Raw genomic sequence first — 25,127 nt, 5'->3', positions numbered from 1 at the left:
AGTTAATGGGATCGTTCGTTAGTACGCTATTATATCGCATGAAACAGAAAGCCTGCAACGTCGCCGTAATTACAGTGATTGACCCTCCGAGATTTAGGTAGTACTTTAATAATACTTTTAAAAGTGATGTAACATGAGGGTCCACTTATAAGGATCAGGGCCGGATTTAGCATTTTTGCGCCCCTAGGCCCAAATAATTTTCCGCCCCCTAGTCTGGTCACAGTTACTTTCCTTCAAACCTTTATTAAAAACTATATCACGCCCATAGGCCTAAGTTAATTGCTTGAATACCACTCCTCGCCGGAATCATTGCAAGTTTTTTTTTTATTGATTGTTTAGCTTTAACAAAATGCCGTCTTAAACACTGTTAGCAATTTTATGCTTTTAATAAATGCTCACGTTTGTGGCCGTGGGACTGAAACAAAACAACTCAAACCACCGAGAATTCCTGAAAAAAAACATGGCCATTGATTCCAATTCCAGGCCCAAAAACCTGAACTCCATACAGTATGTGATACCATAGATTAAACATAGGCTACTCCTTTAGTAGATTTGTCATAATTTTGGATTAGCTGAAAACAATTCTTGTTATTTAAGGAGTATGTTTTATCTATGTTTAAACCTAGTTTATCCAAAATAAAACGATCTAATCATCAACAATCGTCTCCTGTTTATATTACAAGAAATTAAAACACACATCATAGAACAAACCCAAAAAAAAATAGAAACAAAATTACGTCAAAACTAACGTCCAGTATCACCAACATGAACTAGACATGAACAAATTTTGAATTAGCAATGTCATAAGAAGTCGACTTGAGTTATATTTAATCTATGGTCGTACTGTATCTAGGTTATATTTCCAAAGCAAAACAGAGCAATACTCCTGCCAACCATACCGATCCTTAGGTCTGAGGAGAAAATGACAGCATTAATGGTGCTTTGGAGGGTATTGAATGTTTCTAAAATCTAATGCAAACTGAGATTAATATTTTATCGTTAAATTTAAACGTAAATTAATCGTTTTAATATTCAACACAACGTATTATATATTTTAACTTGATCCTGCAGATTGTTGTAACTAATCAAAAGATTAGTTAATAACTTTTGTTTTGTGAAGTGAGGGTGGTAACAATGTCTAGCACGCTTGCGCCCCTAATCACTATGATCAGTAGTGCTGAGCCTGAGCCTGAGCAAGCCGAGCCAGCATAGTGGCCCAGTGCAGTGGCAATACGATGCGTACTCCTTGGGCATTCGTCAACGTCAACATCCCTACAGCCTACTCCCGTATAACCAATGTTCGTTAGCAATTTTGTAACGAAATTGATGCGTAATTCTGAAAAATATTTTAAATTTCATAACAATAATTTCTTCTTATGAACTTCGGAAGTTTTTTTATCAACTATGACTATTTATTTTTATTTTTAGATAGCCTATAAAAAAATTCCTCTTGGCCGTGCGCCCTCTGGGACCTTGCGCCCATAGGCCCGGGCCTACCGGGCCTATTGGGAAATCCGGCCCTGATTTTTGAGGACTTTTGATTGAGGATTTTTGTTGGACAGTATACTTACCTAAGTGTGAAACAGTTTACGCTAAAACACCATACACTATCCACATAAATCAAACCATTTCACTGTCACCGACACCATTTTCAACCAGGGGCGGTTTGAGTTGGAAAGAGAAATATCTTCCAGCGAAATATCCTAACTTGTGTGTTTCAGTTTAGGTAAGCCTGCTATCCAAAAAAATCCTTAATATTTAAAAAAAGTTAGAATAGCCCTATAACTGTTTTACTCGTATACGATAACAATTTCAAATGCATTGCTATCAGTTTCAGAAGCAGGCTTCAGTGCCGATGACCACTATGAAGGGTGGAAGTTCAAACTTATTGACTATTGGTCCTCCTACGATACACTCTTCTGGCTGCTGAGTGAACTATACAAACTGCAAGTGCAGAACCCGGCGACTCTCAAACTAGAGCACTTTGTCAACACAAGAGGATGCGATCTAAAGAATTTCTCCGTGGAGGACTTCCGCAAGATCATCCCCCAGTATGGGGACATCTTGTATCATCAGCTGCAGACCAAGTTGAAGAGTGTGATGAACGAGGTGTGGGGCAGAGAAGGGATGCCTCAGCCGACCCCAGGTCCGAGTCATCCGCTACACATGGCCTACTTCGACCAACCTCAGATGCCCCCCCACATGCCTGGTAATCTTGCTAAATCATTTCTTGACCAAGAAACACTTTTAAGTTATTTGATTTTTTTTTTAAATTTATTTCCTGTCGCTCCTTAGCGGGAGCATAGGGCATCGAGAAGAGCTCGCCATCCATCCCTGTCTTGCGCCAGATCCCTCAGTTGACCCCAGGTCTTCCCGACACTCAAGGCTTCCTTCATTATTGTTCTCCTCCAGGTGTCACAGGGTCTTCCTCTCTTTCTGGTCCCTTGGGGATTCCATTCCAGGGCCTTCTTTTCAATTGCACCATCCGTCTTCCGAAGAGTGTGACCCAGCCACCTCCACTTCCGTCTTCTGATTTCTAGGTTGATCTTTTATTGCCCTGTTGCCTCCCAAAGCTGTTCATTTGATATAGTGTTTGGCCAGAACACTCTCATTATACATCTGAGACACCTGGAGCTGATAAGTACTACACTGATCCATTTTCCAAGTTTCACTGGCATATAGAAGGACAGACTTGACGTTTGTGTTGAAGATGCGGATTTTGGTTTTCATTGAAATATTTCTATTTCACCATATTGGGTAAAGCTGAATAAATGCTGCATAAGCTTTTCCAATGCGGCTCCTAACATTTTCCTTTGCTCCTCCGTCTGCTGTGACTTTACTTCCGAGGTATTGGACTTTTAAGTTTAAGTTTAAATAAATGGTATCAGCAATCTGACACATGCTTTCTCCCATTAGCTTGAAAACAACCTTTATCATGGGTAAGCAGTGGGAGTTACTATGATATCTTATAAGGAAAATCACAAAAGTTTCAGTAACTTTCAAACCGTTTACAGCAATGGGGGATTTAAGAATTAAAGGACCACAAACAGAATGCCCGTCCTTCATACAGGGTTGGCATATAAGTAAATAGTATAAGTATTAAAATGCTTATTGCAGTTATACTCGTGCTTTGCGTTTGCGATGGGAGAGGACACGGTTTGAGAAATTTTTTTTTAATTTATGGTATGCCAGAGTATAACACATCTACCATAGCCATAATGTTATACCACTACACCTAAACAAACAAAAATTAAATTATCAAATATTTGCAGAATATCAAAAGATTATTTATAAATTAAAAACATAAACTTGTAAACGATCCTAATTTGACAGTTCTCATCGTGTATCACAGCTTTTTCTCGCTGCTTGGTTCAAATTAACTGTTGTCATGAATGCAAAAACATTAAAAAAATTAATCGTCCTGCACCCTGTTGATATACCTTATACCTTTTTAATTATATTGAATATCATAGAACCAACTTTTGTAGTTGAAACAGCCAACAAAGTTTTTTAATTTCTTTTAAATATAAATACTCATAATGCAAACATGGGACACTCCAGGGCCATTGGGGTGGAGCCCAAAAGGATTTTTGAGATAAGAATCCTACTAATATTATAAATGAGAAAGTTTGGATGTATGGATGTATGTTTGTGACAAGTGAACGCGAAAAATACTGGTCGGATTGGGCTGAAATTTGGCATGATGATAGCTCACATTCCCGATTAATATATAGGCATATTCTTATTTCAAAAATCCTTTCGGGCTCCGCCCCAGTGGCTCTGGAGTTTCCCATGTTAACCTTATGAGAAATGGAATTATTGAATCTTAACAGCTGTTTCAATTAAACAAGTTGGTTCTGTTCTATGATGTTCAATAGCATTAAAGTTACAAGGATTACCAACAGGGTGCAGCACTATTATTTCTTTTACATTTATGACAACAGCTAATTTGCAACCAAAAGGTGAGTGAGCATAGCGAACGAACTTCAACCTGGAGGCGAGTTAGCGTAGCGAACGAGCTAACCTGAAGGCAAGTGAGCGCAGCGAACAAGCTCCAACTTAAAGGTGAGTGAGCGTAGCGAACGAGCTCCAACCTACAGGTGAGTGAGCGTAGCGAACAAACTTCAACCAGGACGTGATTGAGCTATGTGAACGAGATAATCTTGAAAATTAAGAAGTTAAACGGGGCAAAGCCCGCGGGTTACAGCTAGTATGTCTATATGTTATTCAGGAATGTGGACTATCATCATACCAAATTACTGCCCAATCCGACCAGTAGTTGATGCGTGATTGAACTTGAAACAAACAAACACACAAACTTTCACATTAATATTATAATATTAGTATGATAACATAATTTTAATCAAAACCAGCTTTTTTTTGTAATCCTTGTTATTTTCTAGGTTTTTTATGGGAACACAGTTAATAACATAAGTTACATTAACTTTTGAACTGCAATTTTTCACAACTATGGGAGTTCTACCATTTTTTTTTTTTCAGGATTTAAATGGCATAACAAACTAAATTTTTATCAAAATCGTTCCAGCCATTTACTAGAAAATTAGATTTTACCACTATTTTATGGGAAAATCACCATTAAAAATCAAAATTCCAAAAAAAAGGGAAACATGCCTAGAGATGCCATGGATTAGTACCCAACCGATATAAATGTACCAAACTTTATGTAAACCGGACTACAGGTGTGTTCAGTAGCTCTGTATACTGTGTTGTTATTCATATCTGAAAGTACTCATTGTGACTGCGATACAAATTACACTGGTAGTACTCATTGCGATGGGATTGAAATTACACTGGAACTACTCATTGCGACTGCGATACAAATTACACTGGTAGTACTCATTGCGATGGGATTGAAATTACACTGGAACTACTCATTAAGACTGGGATACAAATTGCACTGGTAGTACTCATTGCAGGACCGTTCTTGACCATGTCAGAGCCCTATGCACAACTAAAATAGTAGCGCCCCTTTGCAATATATAACAGGGTGACCACCAACCGGGAAATCCGGGAATCAAGCGTGATTTTTTTTTAACCAGGAATTGTCAATTTACCGCGATGGCGCATGACAACAGTGACGTTTCTGTGACCACGGAAGACGGGAGACGATAATATGTCTCCACAAGGCCGCGAGGGATGATCAGAACTATTCCGCGATCGCATGAGACGATGATAATGTCTAAACGACCGCGGGATATGATCATGATTTTACCGAGATCGCGCAATAAGATAATGAGATCTACAGAGCCGTGAAGGATGATCAGAATATTGTTGCGATCGCATGAGACGATGATAATGTCTATTAGCGTTAGACGATGATCATTTCCACTCAACCACGGGAAAGATCAGAATTTTGCCTCATTCGCGAAAGACGATGATGTCTTCACAGCTGTGAGGGATTATCAGAATTTTATCGTGATCACGCAAGAAGATGATAATGTCCACACGACCCAGGGAAAATTACAATTTTGCCTCATTCGCGGTAGACGGTGATAATCTCATCACGACCGCGGGATGTGTTCATATATTGCCGCAATCAAGGAAGACGATAATTATGTCCACACGTCCGCTGGAAATAGTCCGAATTTTGCCGCGATCGCGGGAGACGGACGATGATGATGTATATACAACCGCAGGAAATAATTAACATCTTGCCGCAATTGTGGGAGACTGTTAAGATGTCTACACGGCTGCAAGGGATTATCAGTTTACCGCAATCACATGCAAAAACGGCCACAATTTTTTTTCTTTTTCCAATTTTTTGGCGCCCCCCAAAAAAGCCAATTGCCTCGCGCCCTAGGCCATGACTCATTGTGACTGTGATACAAATTACACTGGTAGTACTCATTGTGACTGGGATACAAATTACACTGGAAGTACTCATTGCAACTGGGATACAAATTACACTGGTAGTACTCATTAAGACTGGGATACAAATTACACTGGTAGTACTCATTGCGACTGGGATACAAATTACACTGGAAGTACTCATTGCGACTGGGATACAAATTACACTGGTAGTACTCATTTTGACTGGGAAACAAATTACACTGGAAGTACTCATTGCGACTGGGATACAAATTACACTGGTAGTACTCATTAAGACTGGGATACAAATTACACTGGTAGTACTCATTAAGACTGGGATACAAATTACACTGGAAGTACTCATTGCGACTGGGATACAAATTACATTGGAAATAGACATTGTGACAGGAATATAAATTCCTCTGATGCAATCCTTAAAGTTAATCCTATAACTACTGTATGTGAGCAATATTTTTCGTATGTTTCAGATACATCAACCAATCATTGGCCGATTGACGGGCCATCCACAAAACATTGGCCTATGGATAGGCCTCCCACCAAACACTGGCCTACGGATAGGCCTCCCACCAAACACTGGCCTACGGATAGGCCTCCCACAAAACACTGGCCTACTGAAAGGCCTCCCTCAAAACACTGGCCTACTGAAAGTCCTTCCACAAAACACTGGCCTATAGAAAGGCGGATCTACGACTGTTGGGCTTACAAGAGTATTTCAGAGTGGTCACCGAGTGACACTTTGGACTGTTTCATTCATGAATTATTCCAACTGAACATCAACCCAGCAAGCGTCAGTCTCAACAACTTCCGAGATGTCAGCGGCCGAGACCTGGTAAGGATGACATTAGATGACTTCAAGTTGAGGTTGCCTGAGTGCGGTGAACTACTTTACCATCATCTTCAGCTAAAAATAAGGTCAAACTCACAATCTGAACTGGTTTGGAGCAGGACTCATGAAAATCGAGTAATTTCTAATCAAAGTATTAATCAAGAATTTTCTTATGCTCATAGACAAGAAATACCGTACGCCCATCCAAGTAAGTGGTTGTCCATTTCAATATTTTATTTTTACGTGTAGCACGTTTTGATAAGGATTAGGTTATGCATGGGTAGTTGTAATTATTTCTTGTAAAACTAGGTTTATTTTACATAAAAATCCAGTGCTGCAAATTCCGTTTGTAGTGCTAGTATTTTAACCACAGACCTGCAAATCCAACACTGTTTCTTTTTTTTAAAGTTACAGTCATTTCCTATGTATTTTTTTGTAATGAGTCTCCTGATTTGTTATTGAAAATGGTATTTTCTTTAATATATTACCTAAATCAAAGTAATTTTGTTCAGTTTTTTTAACCAGCTCATATTGAGCGATTGAAACGGTAATCTAGAGTGTTGATATGCTATCACGAAACTTGCAAAAAAGTCATGTCTGATTCAAAAATTAAATTAATATTTTGTTGCAAGTTTGAGATCTGTTCTCTATCAACATAAACAACTGGACCAGATTTCCATGGGTTCAATTATCTATGACAACCTTTAGTTCTAAACTAATCTGTCTATTTAACTTTGTACTCATGGAGTTTATATGAATATGGCTTACTCAATAGACCTCGTGATTAATTGATTTATTTATTGACCTCGTGATTTTGTATGTTAGTTTAAAACTGTTTGTGGATTATAGTTCAAATAATATTAATTCTAAACAAGCTCGTGCGGTGACTTACTAATATTGTGATTATATTTTCAAAATCACAATAAGTTGTTTAAGAATTACTGTGCTTATTCACAACAGATATACAGCTTTTGTTATATTTGCACTGTAAAATCAAGAACAAAAGTAATTTTCACATTCTCGTGAGATAGTGGCTAATATCACAGTACTAACACAAACTAAAACAAACCATTAATGTTGTGAGTTTTTTAGACACATAAATTTGGGTAGCACAATATCATTAATTGTTATTAATTGATAAAAATATCACTTAATTGTTGCAGTCATTCTTTAAACCGCTACATTGTGTGCAATAGTTCAGCACAGGCAATTGCCTACAAGATCGGTTTTTGTGTGATGCTTTGTATGTAAATCTGTGAGGTTTTTATGTCATTGTACTCAACAGTCATTGTGTAGTCCTAATGTTCTTTTTGCACACTTGTTAAAGGTATCTAAACACTAAATCTTTGTTGAAACTAATTGTATGAATAGTAAAATGGAAAAAAATTCAAACAAGTCCAAGACAAAAATTTGAAAATATAATGAAGGTTATGTTTTGAAAGTCAGTTCATCAGCTGATTGGATACTAAATTAAATTTGTAACCAATACAGTGTATAGTTATTGTTGAATTATACAAATATTTTTTACTATTCAACTATGAAAAAAATTATTGAATTTCTAAGTGATTGGTATTCAGTTGAATGATAACAAGTTTTCATTAGAACTGCATTTTTAATTTAGTATAAAATCAACATAGTAGATAATACGGCTTATTTCACTTTGAAGTGGGAACAAATCGATGTGTTGCCGACAGTGAAAGATTATAAACAACACTTTCCGAACGTATTTACCTTTTATAGCGGGAAGTATCTAGGTCAAATTTATAAAACCAATACTTATGGTGTGGGCAGTTTCTTTACAACAAAATTTCAAAAATGCCACTGGCAGTAGATAAATACTAAAACATAAAATACTGGAACTAGGTAATAATGTTTACATTCAAACCAATGCCATATTGCATCATTTTTATGGATAACACAATAGTGTATTTCGTACGCAGGGGCAAAAATTAGGTTTTGCCGACTCGAGATCATTTTTTAAGTTCTAGACAAAGTCGATAACTTAAAACGATCGAGAGCTGCAAAACCCTTTCGGCTGGTGGTATGAACGCTATTTTTCGACACATTATACAAAATTGAAAAAATACTATATATGCACACAACTTCAACTTAAAGGTTATGTGAAGAAATATTTAGAGGAATTAGCAAAAATAATAGTAAATAGTTGCTAGGCAGCGATGAATATAAAACAAGTCTATTACAATGCATAATAAGGATACTGCTTGTGTATTTTGTACATTAATGTTTTGAGTAATTAAGCGAACAGCTGATTTTCGGCCGTAGGACTGTAAAAACCTGCTCGGCCCCCAAATGACGAGGACGGCTGGCATTTTGGCTCTGTACAGCAATGCGTAGCTTTCAGCCTCCAATTAACATCTGTAAAACGGCTAAAAACAGCATAGTGTGGTGAACAAATATTATACTAACTTACTGTTTGAAGCTTAACTTAATATTTGAACTTACAAGAAAAAAGAATATTATATTTTGTTTGCTATGACTTTTATCATATTTTTTTTTCTTATCATTACGGGCACCAACTTAGGCTCTGAGTTGAAATTTAACAAATCTATAAAGCATTACACATTTTCAACTCATGTGATTTAAATTTCGTTCTTTAACATTCGAAAGTATTGATTTTGTAGGTTTTTAAGTAAGCCAATGTTTGTAATGTAACAGTTAAAAATAATTCAATTCCAAACTATTAGTTGTCTTCCAAAATCAAAAAGGAATATATTCTTTAGAAATTAGGAACATTCTTGGTCTTAACTACTTTGACAAAACTGTATTTAACTTTGTCATGCCAATATATCGTTTTAGCCACTTTTAAATAATTAATTAATTGAGATGTTGCAGTTAAAAGACACAGAAAATGACTGCAAAAAGAAAAGAAACATAAAATGCAGGTCTGTTTGAATGTTTTTTTTTTAATTTGGCAACACAACCGAATAAGCATCTAAGCAGCCAGTGCAACTCCGAGGATCGTGTATCAGATCGGAAACCCCCCCACCACCGCTCCATGCCGATGGCGTGGCGTCAACCATTACCGCGACGATACGAATTGTAGTCATGAGCCTTGGTGGTGTACTGGATAGCGTGTCGGGCTGATAACCTGAAGATGCCGGGTTCGAATCCCGCTGGTGTCACTAACTTTTTGTCAACCTTTTTTTCATATCAGCAGGTTTGGTTGGTTTGGTTAGGTTATGATAGTTATAAAATTGAATTTGAGATATTTATAATTTTATTTTTAGAACAGAACTATTTTTTTTCAATTAGTAAACCTTTATTCAAGGTTTTCATTACCAGCAAGATTGGTTAGGTTACGACAGTTTAATTATATTTTATTTCAATTTAACCTGCAAACGATACGTTTTGACAGAAACAGTGATAGAGATAACAATTTTCCGCGAACAGTTAGGCTATGCTGATGCGCCGGTATGATTCGGAAGCATACGACATGGTGCGGTGGTGGGGGGTGTTCTGATCCACGATCCTCGGAGTTGCACTGGCTGCCTAGACGCTTGTTGTTGCCGAGGTTCTTGGCTACTTTCACAATTCCAAGTAACGAAACAATATTGAGAAAATATTAGAAAAACTTTCTGTAAATATTGTTGATGCAATATTGTTAGATGTTTTACTAGTAATTTCTCAATATTGATAAATATTGTCCTTTATTAAATACAATAATGTTGTTACAATATTATTTACTATTGACAGCAATATTGTGGTAATATTTACTATTATTGTAGCATTTAATTAATGATAAGTGATAACAATTATATGCTGTGAAAATAAAGCAATTATGTGTAACATCTTGGTACAATTTTGTGATTATATTAAAAATGTTATTTTTATTTTGAGAAACTGATGAAAATTTTTAAATTTATAAATGATTAATAAACATTTTATATGGAACTTGATACTTTTATAATATGTTTAACTATAAATCATCTTGGGTCGCAGGTTTACTGTAATCGAGGTATAATCACATTCGAAAGTTGTTTATGCACATAAAGACATTTTATAACAAAATGTGTTCGGATTGCTTTAACAATATTTAGTATTTACTATTCAGATGTATTAGTTTTAAAATCACAAAGTTAAGTTGTCTAATTTTATTAGTAGTAATATTGTTTGGAATGACTGCACATCTGACTAACATTTGTTTTGAATTAGAGTCATATTTTATTGTTGTGAAAGTTTGCATAAAAACACCAACAATTATTCATTTTTCTCTATATTTTACATCTATATAGTTAATACTAACTAATAAGAGTAACTAAACTATAACAACAGAGATGTTAGCAAAAAAAGTTTTTTTCTGATTTCACTGAGTTTTTTTAATTTATCTTACGCTTGGTATGTTACGTTTATTAACAAAGTTTGATTATAGTTCGGCCGCTTAAAAAACGACCTGCGCGCAATGCTAAACCAATGCTGGAGGAGGTCGCTTTCTAAGCGGCCGAACTATAGTATTGTTTTCTAGGAATTTTTTACTTAGTTATACATTATACTATATTCGATAAAAGCTTACTTTAAATTAGACATGAAATCAGTAATTTCATGATAAGTCTATAATTTATACAATTTTGTAACTCAATAATTTCTTATGAATTTTATTACAGTTCTTATGAGTGTCTACAAAGAAATTGGAGGTTCCATCTACAACAATGCATTGTTAAAAGATTCATTACCTGATGATCGTTCTATGTGGCTTTTTTGGTTGTGTCAAGTCCTATTTTTATAACCATCCCTGTAAGATTGACTTACGTGTTAAGGCAATAAGCTTAGTTAAATATTTGTCTTTGATAAATTTATTGTAAAATGGCTCACGAGTATAAAAATCATGCTTTATTCGTCAACATTCAATGTGATTTTATATGGTCACTTGCTGGATTTGAGGGGAGGCAATGTGTTTGTGTAAAGGCCCGTTTTGCCAGAAGCGTCTGGTGCGTCCGACGCTCAGCGATGATCGCTCTCAGCGTCTATCGCTCGGGCCTATTTTGCCAGAAGCGTCTGTTCCTTGCGATTATTTGATCAATAAGTGGTTTACTTTGGTGGCAAAAGGAGTGTTTCTGAAAATGACCTGTAAAAAGCAAATAGTAAAGTATTGGTTAGCTGAGGAATTACACGATGATGAGATATTAGAAATGTTGTGCAAACCTTGGGAAGAAGTGCGTACTATGTTTTAAAAGAGGCCTGAAGAGGGATATTTTAAATTGTTAATTGAAAATCACATAACAATTGACTTAACAGTCGTGTGCTGAAATGGCTTCAATCGGTCTTTCATCTTCTTCACTATTGAATCCCCACTTTGTTTGTGACATGTCACTAAACTTGAAAACACAACTTATTTAAGGAAACAAAAGTTAAGTCAACAACTAAACACGTGCTTATTCCAGTAATAATCGCTAGCGACTGCGTCTCCGTCTGCTCCAGGAGCAGTGGTCCGCATCAGACGCTGGCGGTTGTAGCGATAGACGCTTCTGGCAAAATAGACTAACCTAAAACAATGCAAAGCAGTGGGCAGCGATTGACGCGGAGCGATAGACGTTGAGCGTCAGACGCACGAGACGCTTCTGGCAAAACGGGCCTTAATATTGCACCGTCACAGATTTGGTGAGCATTGTGATTTTGTTGTGATGAAGCTTAATAATTCTACTTTGGCTTTTGTGTTTAACAAGTATTTCTTATTTGGTGGATAGGATTTTAACCTTAGCCGGAAAAATCAGGGATCAATTTCAGAGGACACAGTGGAATGGGGTTCCAATACCTCTCTTTCATAGACAAAATTTCATGAAATTTAGATGACTTGCAAATGCAGGGTTTTATTCCAGAGAAACGTAGTGTAACTGTAAACCAATACAGTAGACTCCCTCTTATCCGGAAACCTTTTAACCGGACTACACTCAGAAGTGACATCTCTTTATCCGGACAATTTTTATCAGCACAACGGTTTAACTGGACTAGATCGGCAGGAAGTGAGCGGTACTGAAAGGACTATTCTTGTGGAAAAGATTTGAAACTAGTTATCACGTGTCTAAATACAATGCTCTCATAAATTTAAGTCAAATACTGTATACAGTATGCACTTAAACGGTCCGATTTAACAAATTTTTGGAGACGTTGGTTTAACCGGAAAAACTGTTATCCGGACTGGCCTTGGTCCCGAGGAGTCTGGATAAGAGGGAGTCTACTGTATTTCTCTTTTGTAGATAAAATTTCATAAGTTAAAATATTATTTTGATGGATACTGAGGCTGCAAGCTACTGTCTTTTTGTTGTAATATAGCAGAATTGTTTATGGGATGAGGGAATCAGAGCTATAAATGATGGTGAGGAGGATAGCTGGCGTTACGATTCAGTTCTGGGATATTAAATTTTAGACGTCAAGCAATGGGATGCGTATGCGTCTTGTATTCAACTTCAAATTTACTGGTTCTTTCAGTGTTAGTTCCTTCATCATTGACTGTGGTTCATAATGTCAGAAAATGTGTTATTTAGTCATCACAACAATCCAACAAACTCACAAAGCTCACATCTTTCTTGTTCTATTTATATTCAGAGTTTTTGCAGTTGGCAACTTCTCGTTTAACGTGTTAATTTTAAATGCCAACCCCACCTCAACTTGAACTACTCCCTATCCTAAATGCAGGTTTCTTTGTCCGACTCTGTACAATGAGCTGTCTTATCTGAAATTACTACTAGTTTTCTGTTAGTCTGTTTATCGAGTGTATTGTATAAGGTGTAATGTTGATTTTGTTTGTTTACTTATATGACAACCAGTTACAGGGTGATTTGTAGTGGGGGGAGCCAGTGAGCTTAACTCCAAAAGTTTATCGCTTGATGCTCGGTAAGTATCTTATTTGGCCAAGGTTAACATTTGCTAGTCAGTAACTGAGAAATACTCACAAGTCATCGTAGTACATGAGATTGTGGTAGTGAATGTTTCTCAGAGTGTTAGACACGGTGTCTGATTGTTTTAAACGTTGGATTTCAGTTTAAAAATCTTTACAGATTCATTGCATGTTTGAAAAGTCCTCGGCTTGATGCTTATTATTCATTTATTTTCTGACCTGATAATTTTTTTAATTCATGGGATGGCTCTGCATAGATTTGGTAATACTACTTCCACCTACTGTATCTTTCAGTGAACCGTTTTCATCACGAAATTGTAATGACGTGTTACAAAAAAATCCTTTTGGCAAATGCCGATTTGTATCAGCCGAGATTTATTTCTTCCGACCATTTTATTGCCTTCAAAGTTCGTTAAACAAAAAGTCTGCTTATTATCCAAGGTCGATTACTACGGACTCGGATTCAAGGGAGGCTTCTATATAGAAAGGAATGAAAAATGGAAGGGAGGAATTCATCTTCCATATAACTGGATAAAAAGGTGTAGCTGCTGCCATTTCGGTAAGTTAGTGACTTTTCAAAGCTTAGAAACGAAACTTGCATGCCCAGTTTTGCATGGTCAATTAAATATCAGAAATATTTGAGCTAAAAAAAATCAATTTTGTTTGCAGAAAATGAATGAAAGTATAAAACCTTTTAGGTGTTGGTTTTGCAGGTTTGCTTGGTTTTTGATAGCTTATATAACACAGTATGCTAACAATAACGTGTGTGTTTGAACAGGCTGCTTTAGATGGAAACCAGAAGTTTTCCCAGGAGGGTCAGCTGATAATGATACGGTACTCAACTTATCCAGAGAACACACATCGACTTCTGCCTGTGATTTGTCTATTACAAGTGTCAGTTTACCAGCATCATCGTCTGTCAGCAGTTCACAGTCTACTTCATTTGAGCCGGCTCCTACGGTTTCAAAGAGTCAGTGTTCAGTTTCCAAAAGCAATTTCTCAATACTGAATTTAACAAAAGATTGTGTGAAACACACCAGCTCGGTTATCAAACAAGAGAATGAGTCTGATCCCCTTCCCCCTGATACAGCGGAGACCATCGCACAAGAAGTGGAGTGCTCTCCTCAGCGTCCGGCGTCTAGAGACAGTTGTTGTGTGGAAAACACTCAAGACTCTGTCGCGTCAGCTGCTGACTCTGAACACACCAAAGGAGTTGAGGGTTCTGGTTAGTCATTTCAACATTACCACTAGTATAATGTACTATTGCTACTTTCAACATTGAAGTGTATACATAGTGCTTGAAAGTGTGCTATAGAACAACAAAAAGAAGTAAAATAATATGCAGCTTTGTTTTAATAGTATAAACTTTAAAAATTCAAAAGCAAAAATGTATTCTTCATGTAAGGAAGTAATGTCTAAATCTTAACTGGTAAATTTCTATACTATTCTACTATTGTCAATTAATTTCAAATGTATCTAAAACTCAGTTCCGTTCCATGGTTTCAGTATTTTTTATATTCTGTATTGAATGTAACTAACAGTGCTAATACAAGTGTTTTTATGGTTTCTGTTTTTGTTTTCAAACCTTACACCCTGGAAATCACAATGCAAATGCACTGTTATGTAGCTTTGAGAGATAATGGATCACTTGTGTACATTGTTGACCTTAGCTTTAGCTAATGCAAGCTGCTACCAAAGTCTGTAATTGAGTGTGTAGTTAAAGTTTATTCCTGGCATTCTGCCAAAGGTCTATATTTTTAACTTTATTTTGTACTTCAAAGGGGAACTTGAACACATCTAATTCAGATTACTTTGGGTATTTGTCAAAGAAATAACAATACGTGTAAAAATAGTAGTCAAAGTTCCAGTTATCAACTAACTTGGTCAATATTGATGATGTATTATCATCAAAAGAGCCAAACTCAATCTTTTAGTTTATGTTTAAAACTAATTTGAGTACATAAAACAAAGTATAAATTGAAAACAAAATATCAACTACTTAGGAATTGATGAATGAAATGGTTTCATGAAAAGTAAAATTTATTACTGGTGTAAATATCGTACAATAATATGTATAATCATGCATTACAGCGATGGACCATGGTTACAATTCAGAGACCAACGATGAAATTCAGAGTGACCAAGAAGAGAGTTACAAAAAAGTGAAAAGGAAACCTGGAAGACCACGAAGTTTACACAAAAAGGACAAAGTAAAAGGTATTGTTTCTACCCAAATTATAAATTAAATTATTCCTTTTTATCATGAAGATTGTTTGATTTTTATCATTATGAGGATTGTGCAGAAGTGAATTTAAGGATTTGAACCCATGGTCTGAAAGTTAGTTGCAGGAATTTTAAAATGGGTTGCATCCCAGTTCCTGATGTTCACGATTTTCTAATGCCTTTTGAAAAACAGCGGATAAATGTGTGAATGTGTGCCCGATAGTTTACCCTGATGCTGTTTGACAGAATTTCTTATGTTCTGTTAAAAAATATTATATATTATATTTTACCAAGTATTTGACTTCCTAATGTGGTCAAACCCCTAACCTTAAAATGTAAGAGACCTCCGTGTTATCTGAGAGTGTCAGTAATCGAGGTAGTCTTGGTCTCAACAACCTCGGTTAATCGAGAGTTTATTGTAATGCTTGTTCAGTTTATGGCTTAAAAAAACGTTCAAATTCATTTTTAATTTAAATGTTTTTGAATATGTGTAAATTTGCTGTGGTCACGTCAACATTGTGATCATCTTTCGAGGTCACAATAAAATGAGGGAACATCATCCGTGGTTACGGCAAAATCAATTACAGCTCAACAGTTTTTGGCTCGAACTGATCTCTCAGGCCATCTGATGACCCATCCCAATCTAAACATTTGGGGACCTACAGACACCTAGTAAAAAGGTACACTTGGAAAACCAGGTTTTGCTGCCGGAGAATTTGTGTTGATTTTCCCCAGGAGTTAAGTGGCCACTCTGTTACGTGTTGTCTGTAGTGCCACAATCCACTCATGATAAACAATGTATCTGTCCTCAGGTAAGGTGGGTAGAGTTTGGGAATTTATACGTGATCTAATCATGGACCCAAAATACAACCCCAAAGTGATCTCATGGGAAGATCAAGAGAAAGGGTTGTTTCGCTTTCGAAGCGGAGACCAAGTTGCCAAGCTGTGGGGCTGCAAACGGGGAAACCCTCGCATGAACTTTGAAAACTTCAGTCGATCCATCAGGTTTGTGAGAAATAAAACAGTCGAATAGTGAAACTGGCTTTGATTGGAAACTGAACTAGGCGAGATTGAAATGTATGATAATATTTTTGTTGGGCATCACTCACCTTATTGAAGTCACGAGAACTTAGTCCTTGTCATGTCACAATCATACACAGTTCATTGCACATAAAAATATACAAAAATAAAAATAAATCCAAATTTAAAATATCAGACAAAAGTTCTGAGTTGGTGTTGGTGTTGAGAACTTTTGTCTGATATTTTAAATTTGGATTTATTTTTATTTTTATTTTTGTATATTTTTATGTGCAATGAACTGTGTATGATTGTGACATGACAAGGACTAAGTTCTCGTGACTTCAATAAGGTGAGTGATGCCCAACAAAAATATTATCATACTGAAGTATTGACCTCACCTAATATACCATGTCGTTTAAGAATAGAGATTGAAATGCCAAAGTTTTTTTTTTTTCCTAAGACGCTAGGCACGAGCCCGGGATTGTTTTTCACATTACTTTAGACCAAACCTAGGGGTTACAGCATTATCACTTAAATAAAATCCATTTGATGATTTGGCGGGATTTGAACCCGGGACCCCAGGGACAGAAGTCCCGTGCTCTAACTACTACACCAGCTCGCTCCCCAATGCCATGAAATGCCATAGTAAAACTATTAATAAAACAACTATGATAGTTGTGCTTTTACTGAGAGTAGACAAGGGATATTACTACGCTGCCATCTGATTGCGGATTTCTTTATTTTGTAATTTAGGTAAAATTTTATAAATGAGTTTATTTTTCAATAACGTTTTTGGATAGTGATTTTTCTAGGTGTTTGGGTACAGTATTTACAATTCAAGAAAAGTATTTATTTATGCTAACCTTGAAAATGTGTATTTTCTTTTAATCGTTGCCGAGTACGCACGCACCAAAATGTACGAGATCGGCGCGCGCCTAGCGGCGTCATAACGAAACGTTCTTTACTTTCTGGATAGCCTGAGTAGTACACGTCACATAGTACAGTTTAAAAAAGTATTGATTATTTCTTTTTGTAAATGTTGAAAAGCCTCTACCACTTTATGATATTCTCGTTTCTTTGCAGGCAAAACTACAAGAAAGGTTACTTGTTGCCGGTGGAGAAGATTCGTCTGGTGTACCAGTTCGGGCCTCGCTCCACGGGTTGGCGTCCGGGTGATCCCCCCACTAAACCCGTCACTCTCCCCTCCAACACCCCCTCCCCCTCCGCCGCGGCTGCTACCACTACTGTTGCTCAATAGATTGTACCCCCCCCCTTTGTAGTGGCTGCAAAGGCTTATTTATGGTGTTACTTAGTGTTTAATGTATTTTTTTATAAATTTGTTATTCTATATGTTAAATGTCTTAATTTATTTGAATCTTATAACGACTTGATAGACAAGTATAAAAATGTAATGGTTTCAGTTAATTCTAGAACGTATAAAAAGCGGAATGAAAATATTCAATAATTAGAATATTTTAAAAGCTTGGTTAAAAAATGAAAGCAACAACTTTATCACTAAAACTCGTTATTTATTTCTTATTACGTTTATGTTGATAATTTACTGTTTTGCTTGAATGTTAAATGCTAGAAAGTTGTAAATAAACGGTTTACTATTACGGTTTAAATATTTCTAAAATTTTATTATATATGTAAATTGTTGTTGATATGGAGATGTAGGTATTTTATTATATAGCCTACCTAGTTTATATTTTTGTATGAAGATACTTTGTAAGAGTAATTTTATAGTTAGTAAGTATAAATTAAATAGGCCCAATTATTCCCTTGAAAATATAATTTTGTGAAGTTTGTTTACAGATAGTGTAGTTATTTGAGGAACAAGGCCCATTTACTACAGGGTTTGTTAGATTTAACGTTTGAGGTCTACTACCACCTGAGTGACTTGAGTCTTGTGTGCTGACGTGTTTTGAGCACAAATTGGAATTAACCTTAAATACTCACTGGAGCATAGTTTGTTTTTTATGGCTTATCTTGTATAATGAGTTTTTCACTTTAACACGTTTGCTGTACTATTCTCTGTCACTTGCATGATTGTTTGTATGTATGCTTGAACATCATACAATATGTCAAATACACTTATAATTATTGTTGAGCAAATCAAAAAACGAAGTAAAGTTAAGTTGATTTTAACAACTGCTGTCCAAAGTTATGTAAAACCACTAGCCTGTAAAGAAAGAGATTACTTTACGATGGTGAACATCTAGGCTCAACAGATTAAACGTTGGTTAAAAAATAAGAGCTTTATCTTTAGAAATTATGGTCAATGATAAAAATAAAAACGTGTGTATATTAAGTTTGATAAGCCTCGCGCTTTGTAGGAGGAGCCTTAACACTTTTTCCAGGATCAACTTGCTTGTTGTGAAACAGTAGAAAGGCGCCTAGTGCCTTTTTTATGAAACAACCTGAAACATAGGAACAGCGTTCAGGGCCTCTTAAATAAGTATTGCTTTATAAACTGCGGATTTGTCCTTCAAAAGTGTATTCTTTTGTGGCATGGTAAAAAGGTTGGGACCACAATAATGCATATGTTGTGTTTGTGTATATGTGTTAATTTCTCAGGGTAAAAAATTCAAACCTTAAAAATGTTTGTCGCTAAGATAAATTAAAATCCCTCAGGTAAAGGTGAAAACTATTAATATATTTAGACACTTTTAAACTTATATTGTAATAACTTTATATAATATTTTTCTTGTTATTTTATTTTCTGATCTTTATCTTAGAAACAAAATTAACAGTCTGCTTTACCTATCAGCTACAGCCCTTATATAGGACTACGTAAATGGATTATCAATATAACATCATAATTCATAACACGATGCACATTAGCTTTTTTCGTTCTTCAGTAGAATTTATTTTGTCTTCCTTCAACTTTTCTTAATAAGTGTAAGATTCATTTTCATTAGATAAAAACAATGTACGTAACCGCTTTAATACATTTGTGATAGCTTCAAAATTAAGTGAAACTGTTTTAAAAGCATGGTCAGCATGTAATTGTTTTTGTAGTTTAATTTAGTTTCAACAATAGTAATTATTCTCTTTAATTAACCTTTAATTAACACTGCTATTTTTTAAAGGACGATTAGATTTCAGCTCACTTTTTTGACACTGGGGCACTTGTCTTCACAGGATGTATCTCTTTAACTTGATAATGTAAAACTCTTCAAAGTTAACATTGTTTTTTAAAAACACAGTACACCAAGTCAATGTTACTTAAATTTTCATGGGCTTCTTTAAACCTTTAAAGTGCCTAAAAACCATATTTTCACATGTATTTGTCTCCTTTTACTGTTTTAACAGTAGTTTGTAAATTAGGTTTTCCACCCATAACAATGGCACTAATATCAGGGGCGGTGCCTTATAGCTTCCCTTTTGAAAATTATTATCTTCATTAATTAGTTTTGGAATAAAGTAGGAAATGTATGTTTCAAGCACTTGCATGTCAATTATTATTGGGTTTTAACAGTTTATCTTTGGTTGATATGTATAAATGTTTGAAAATTCATTTATGCATGGTATTTAAATACTAAATTAGATAATGTTAATGTTATTGCAAGATTTTATAAATAAAGTAAAGTGCTGTTTAGTCTCTTACAGTATATTTACAAATTGAGCTTTTAAACAGCACAAGGCCTATTTAAGAATCACTGGATTTCGATAAAGTGTAATTTAATTTTGCTTCCTATTAAACCTTATTTTTTTGTATATGAGTAAAAACTCCTTCAGTCTTTATAGTTAAATGATTGTTTGAAATTTTAAATATTTTATAGCAAAGATGTTTGCTAGTAGGAAAACGGTCATAAAAAATTGCAAAAGTAAACATAGATAGGCTACTAGATAGATATTATATTCTTTCACCATATATACAATTCCATTTTTTTAATCATTGCTATACTCCGTTCAAACAGCCGGCGGCACCTGAGGGATTAGGAGGCCCCAAGGGTTTCCATGGGGTCTCCTAATCCCTCAGGTGCCACGGCTGTTTGAACGGAGTATAATGCGTAGCCCTATTTCTTAAACTCAAACTTTAAAAATCTGGTCCTAAATGTAAAACTTTATTACATCAAAAATTATAGAAAAGGCAATTAGTATATTTAGGCTTCGTTTTGCGTTTGTTATTAGCTTTGAAAATCTAAAAAGGCAAACGATTTAAATTATCTTAGCCTACATTGCCATGTAAACTGAAGGGTTTAATTTTTTTTAATTGTATTGTAACTTTGATTTAATTATATATTCTTCGATCTTTTTCTGTAAATGTTGCTACATAATGTCATTAATGTCTGTGATCGTCTTAGCATTGGTCATTGTCATAGGTTCTCCGGAATACCAGAACGTGATTTTTAATATTTTTCAAATGAATTTTAGCTTTTGTTGTGAACATGTTTTCCTTAGTCGATGGTTCTTTAATGTATCTGTTCCACAGCTATTGTATTTTCTGTGTGCAATTTCACCCATAACATGTTATAGACTAGTAAGCCTAAACTGGCGAGCACATAAGCAGACAGTGAAGCCAAATTAATGTACCAATATTATTGTGTTAGGCCTATCGCAAATGTTTAATTGTGAAATGCTCAAAGAAGTACCATGACTGTTAAATGTAGTTTTGGGAATCGGCACACACATCAAGCACTGTTGACTGTTTCACACTTACTTATGCTAAATGTTGTGTTATAACGCCCTCACTAGAGTAGGAAACACCCCTTACCTCACTGTTGGTTATCTTCATCTGCTCAAGAAAATATAGTTCTAATATAGTTCTTAAACTTTAAACACATTGAAGGTAAATATTGCTATTTGGCACTTTACTTCTGTTCTCCATTTATTTTGATTTTTATTCAACAGTATTGGGGTGAAATGTAAATTCAATCACTTTTTCGGCACAATATAGAAAATACGTGTTCTTTTTATCTAATAGAAAATAAAATATTTTCAGTAATTGATTTAAAATAATACAGTTTGTTTAAGCTGGAATTATTGAAATTCACACCACTCGCAATTTTAGGAATAATATGAGTTACAATCTGAGATACAATTTTTCTAACCCTAACATTTTGTGCTAATTTTAAAGTAGGCTGTAGGAAAATTACTCTCAGAGTTTGCAAGACAGTGAGATATTTTACCTGCAATGTGTTTTTACAGAGAAGTGAGGTAAAGAGGAAACTTGCTTATAGGACAACCGTGCTCTTACTTGTGAAATATACTTGTGACAAGCAAGGAAGAGCCCTGCTAGCACTGTGCGGATATTCCTTTTACACAGGGCACAGGGTCTTCCTCCAACGTAAGCGTTGTAGAACATGAGGACATTGACATTGCCCTAGACACCACTTAAGTTTACCATTGAATTTTTCCTTACCTTACTTCTCTGTGGTTTAATATAGTAAAATATGTACTTCTTGATTTCTGCTTTATAGTGAATAAAGAGTGCTCAAGTCCCTACCAATCTGTACCAAATGAGTGGTTTTTGTAGATGTGATATTCTATTTCAAGAGATAAATCAAATATTTTTGTAAATTTATAAAGTAAACATTGTTTTTATTATTATTTCTATACTTTGAGAAATGTTAAAATACTTAAGAATAAATATTCTTACGGTGAAATGGATATTGTGTTGATATCTTGTAAAGTAAATTGTTAACCTTCATAAACATCGAATGTGTATTTTACAAGTTAAAAATTTATAAATTAATTTTTACTCCAGCCATCAAAAAAATCCATTTTGCTAGTTATTGAATATACTTAAAATAAAAATATAATTGGTAACTTTTGATGAACTATGTATCTGCTTCTAGTTCAACAGCACATGTCAACTAGTTTCACAAAATAAATACTTGGAATACATAAAGATTGTATTTATACCTGTAAATCTCAGTAAGCGTGTGTTGTTTGTATTTTTCATAGTAATGCATAGTCCGGATGTGACCATAGGTCTAGTTAATGCCAACATAAATTCTTGTGTTTATAATTGTTGTATCTCTATGAAAGTTTGTACCAGTTTTTGCAAGGTTGTATCCTATATGTTAGTAGTTATGTGTTCTTCAATTGAAACTGTTGATGGCATCTATATGGATTTAATGTTTCATCTGATTCTTTTATCAGAATCATATCAGTGTTTGGGCCTATCGCCTACTTCCTCCCCTAAATAAACAATTAATTGTTTGCCATAACAGCATTCCAAGTCATTGAAATAAATATACTTTGAAAAAAAATCATATTGTTAAAAAGTGTTATCATGCGAGGTGATCTTCTGAGTCCATCCTGTTTCTTTATTTAATTTTAAAGCAATAAAATGAAAACTTCATAAAGCAAGGAAGACTGACAAACCAACAGTTTTAGAAATGATTGCTTAGTTGTTCACTGTGTAATACTTTCCTTTGCCTGTTTAAGACTGAAAATAATAAGAGATCTTGGAAGTGCCATGTTGTGGGGTACTGCTTAAAGTCTTCATCTAATTGTTGTTATAAACAAGGTGTCTATTCTGATTTGCAATATTGAGAATTTGATTTTTGTATCAGTGTTTTTATTCTTAGTAATTTTTTAATAAATGTTTTTTCCAGTTTTCATATAAAGAACATTACCGATATTTTGTACTTACAGTATTGTATTGCAATTAAAAAAATTTATTTATTTCTAGTTTTTTCATAGTTTTCTACATTCTAATTAGAGACATCAGGAATAGATGCCTTGCGTGGTTTGTGTGCACATTAAATTATTTCATAATTCTGTAGGCAGTGCTAATGTAGTTAATTATTAATATATTTACAATTAAGTGTTTTCTTTTATAATGTGTAATATCTGGACCGATACAGGGTATTTAGTGGAAACTAGTAAAAATACTGTAATCAATTATCAATGTTTTTAATCACACTTCCCCTATAAGTAGTTTCAGAAACCTAAAGAAATAACAAATTGCATTAGTAAGTTATTTAATTTAATTTTACAAACCATAGTATTAAATTTAATGACTATACAGTTTAAAAAAATATATATACTGTTTCTCTGGATGTTTTTTTTTTATTGTTTTCTGTTAAGGACATTGATCGTCAAAATGTTTTCAAAGTTCTCAATACTTTGTTGGATGAACAGAGGTCAATAAATTAAAGTAAGCTAAAACATCGTACCTAATCTTCTCAGATATATATTTTTATTTCTTTGTGATTTTCAAAATATTAAATGTACTTTAAGAAGAAGCTATACCAATATGTTACAATTTCTGTTATGATATGAAAAGACCAAATAAAGTCTCGTGACCTGAAGCTCGAAGTAAGTAATATTTTCTGTAGACTAAACATAAGTAAATTTTCATTTTAATGACGGGAGAAAGTATGTGCCAGTTCTTTGGTGGTATCTGTTCTCAATGTTGTTGTATTGTTGAATGTATATATGTATTTATTTCATTTCAAGTAAGTCTACTTTGAATGACTGTACTTGAAAATGACCAATAAAATTTTCTATTGTCTGAGTGGGTCTATTTTGTTTTTAATTGGCCCATTTATTTCTAAGGAGTCATTTTAGGAAAAACTCTAAAATATAGGTTTTCTAAATAGGCTAGGTGTGAACAGGATGCAGTCAATTTTACTATTCTTGATGCCAAAGTCTAGTTCAGCATATATGCTAAGAGTGATAGTGAAAAAAACTCAATATTCAGGATTTTTTCAGATAAAGTGTTCAGATTGCTTTACCGGAAAAATTATAGTTCAGATGTTTTTAAATACATTGTAAAAGGCTACATAATATACTAATACTTTGTCTCAGTAGAATACTTAAACACTTAGACACCGCTTCCCAACCAACAACTAGAGCTAAGAATGAGCTTGGTTGGGAAGTGACTGTGTTTTCAAGCACTTTCTCATGTGCTGAGCCAGTATGTCCCCGAAGCACTGCCGTCCTACTCTCTCACTCAAGGGCAAAAATTGTGCGTCCCAACTCTGCACTCTCTGATCCGCCTCTTCCATCATCTTTCCCCCAAAGGATCACGGTGCTAAACTGGCAGGCTTCTTTACTGAACCAATTTTTTGTCCGCTATTTTAATACTAATTTCTCTCTATCCCCTGACTCAAAAATGTACCTGCAACTATCCTTTTCTCAGTTTTACTTTCATTTCCCTATTTAATCAACCCCAAGTCAAGGTGGAACAGCATACGCCGAGGACTGCATGGTCAAGGGTAGCTTGGCCACTAGTATGCGGACTGCTGGATACCAGGCGACCTCCAGTTTCAAGCAGCCTTCCCTGGGCAAGCAGGGCTCTGCCCGGGGCGACTCTTCATTCCCTTGTTACTCGTGGGATCATTCATCTGAGGTGGCTACAAGGCCCCAAGATGTTATCCCTCGAGAGCATAACGT

At 35.0% G+C, this 25,127-nt stretch overlaps 1 protein-coding gene across 1 annotated transcript in view; it reads left to right on the top strand.

The window, feature by feature from the left end:
• LOC128984031 (protein C-ets-2-like) overlaps positions 1-24,246 on the top strand; it is a 44,164-nt gene extending 19,918 nt beyond the window's left edge. The window contains exons 3-8 of the mRNA XM_054403312.1: positions 1,832-2,209; positions 6,318-6,884; positions 14,308-14,754; positions 15,621-15,746; positions 16,565-16,757; positions 17,856-24,246. Coding sequence (XP_054259287.1) covers positions 1,832-2,209; positions 6,318-6,884; positions 14,308-14,754; positions 15,621-15,746; positions 16,565-16,757; positions 17,856-18,030 — 1,886 coding nt within the window. The 3' untranslated portion in view covers positions 18,031-24,246. The remainder of the gene's footprint in view (positions 1-1,831; positions 2,210-6,317; positions 6,885-14,307; positions 14,755-15,620; positions 15,747-16,564; positions 16,758-17,855) is intronic.
• Positions 24,247-25,127: the final 881 nt, after the last annotated feature.

This window comes from Macrosteles quadrilineatus, unplaced genomic scaffold, assembly GCF_028750875.1.
Source record: "Macrosteles quadrilineatus isolate MER2022 unplaced genomic scaffold, UCM_ALF_1.0 Scaffold_2__2_contigs__length_208266976, whole genome shotgun sequence".
NCBI classification, from domain to species: Eukaryota; Metazoa; Arthropoda; class Insecta; order Hemiptera; family Cicadellidae; genus Macrosteles; species Macrosteles quadrilineatus.
The sequence above is the reverse complement of the archived record's forward strand: the minus strand, read 5'-3'. Positions and strand labels throughout refer to the sequence as shown.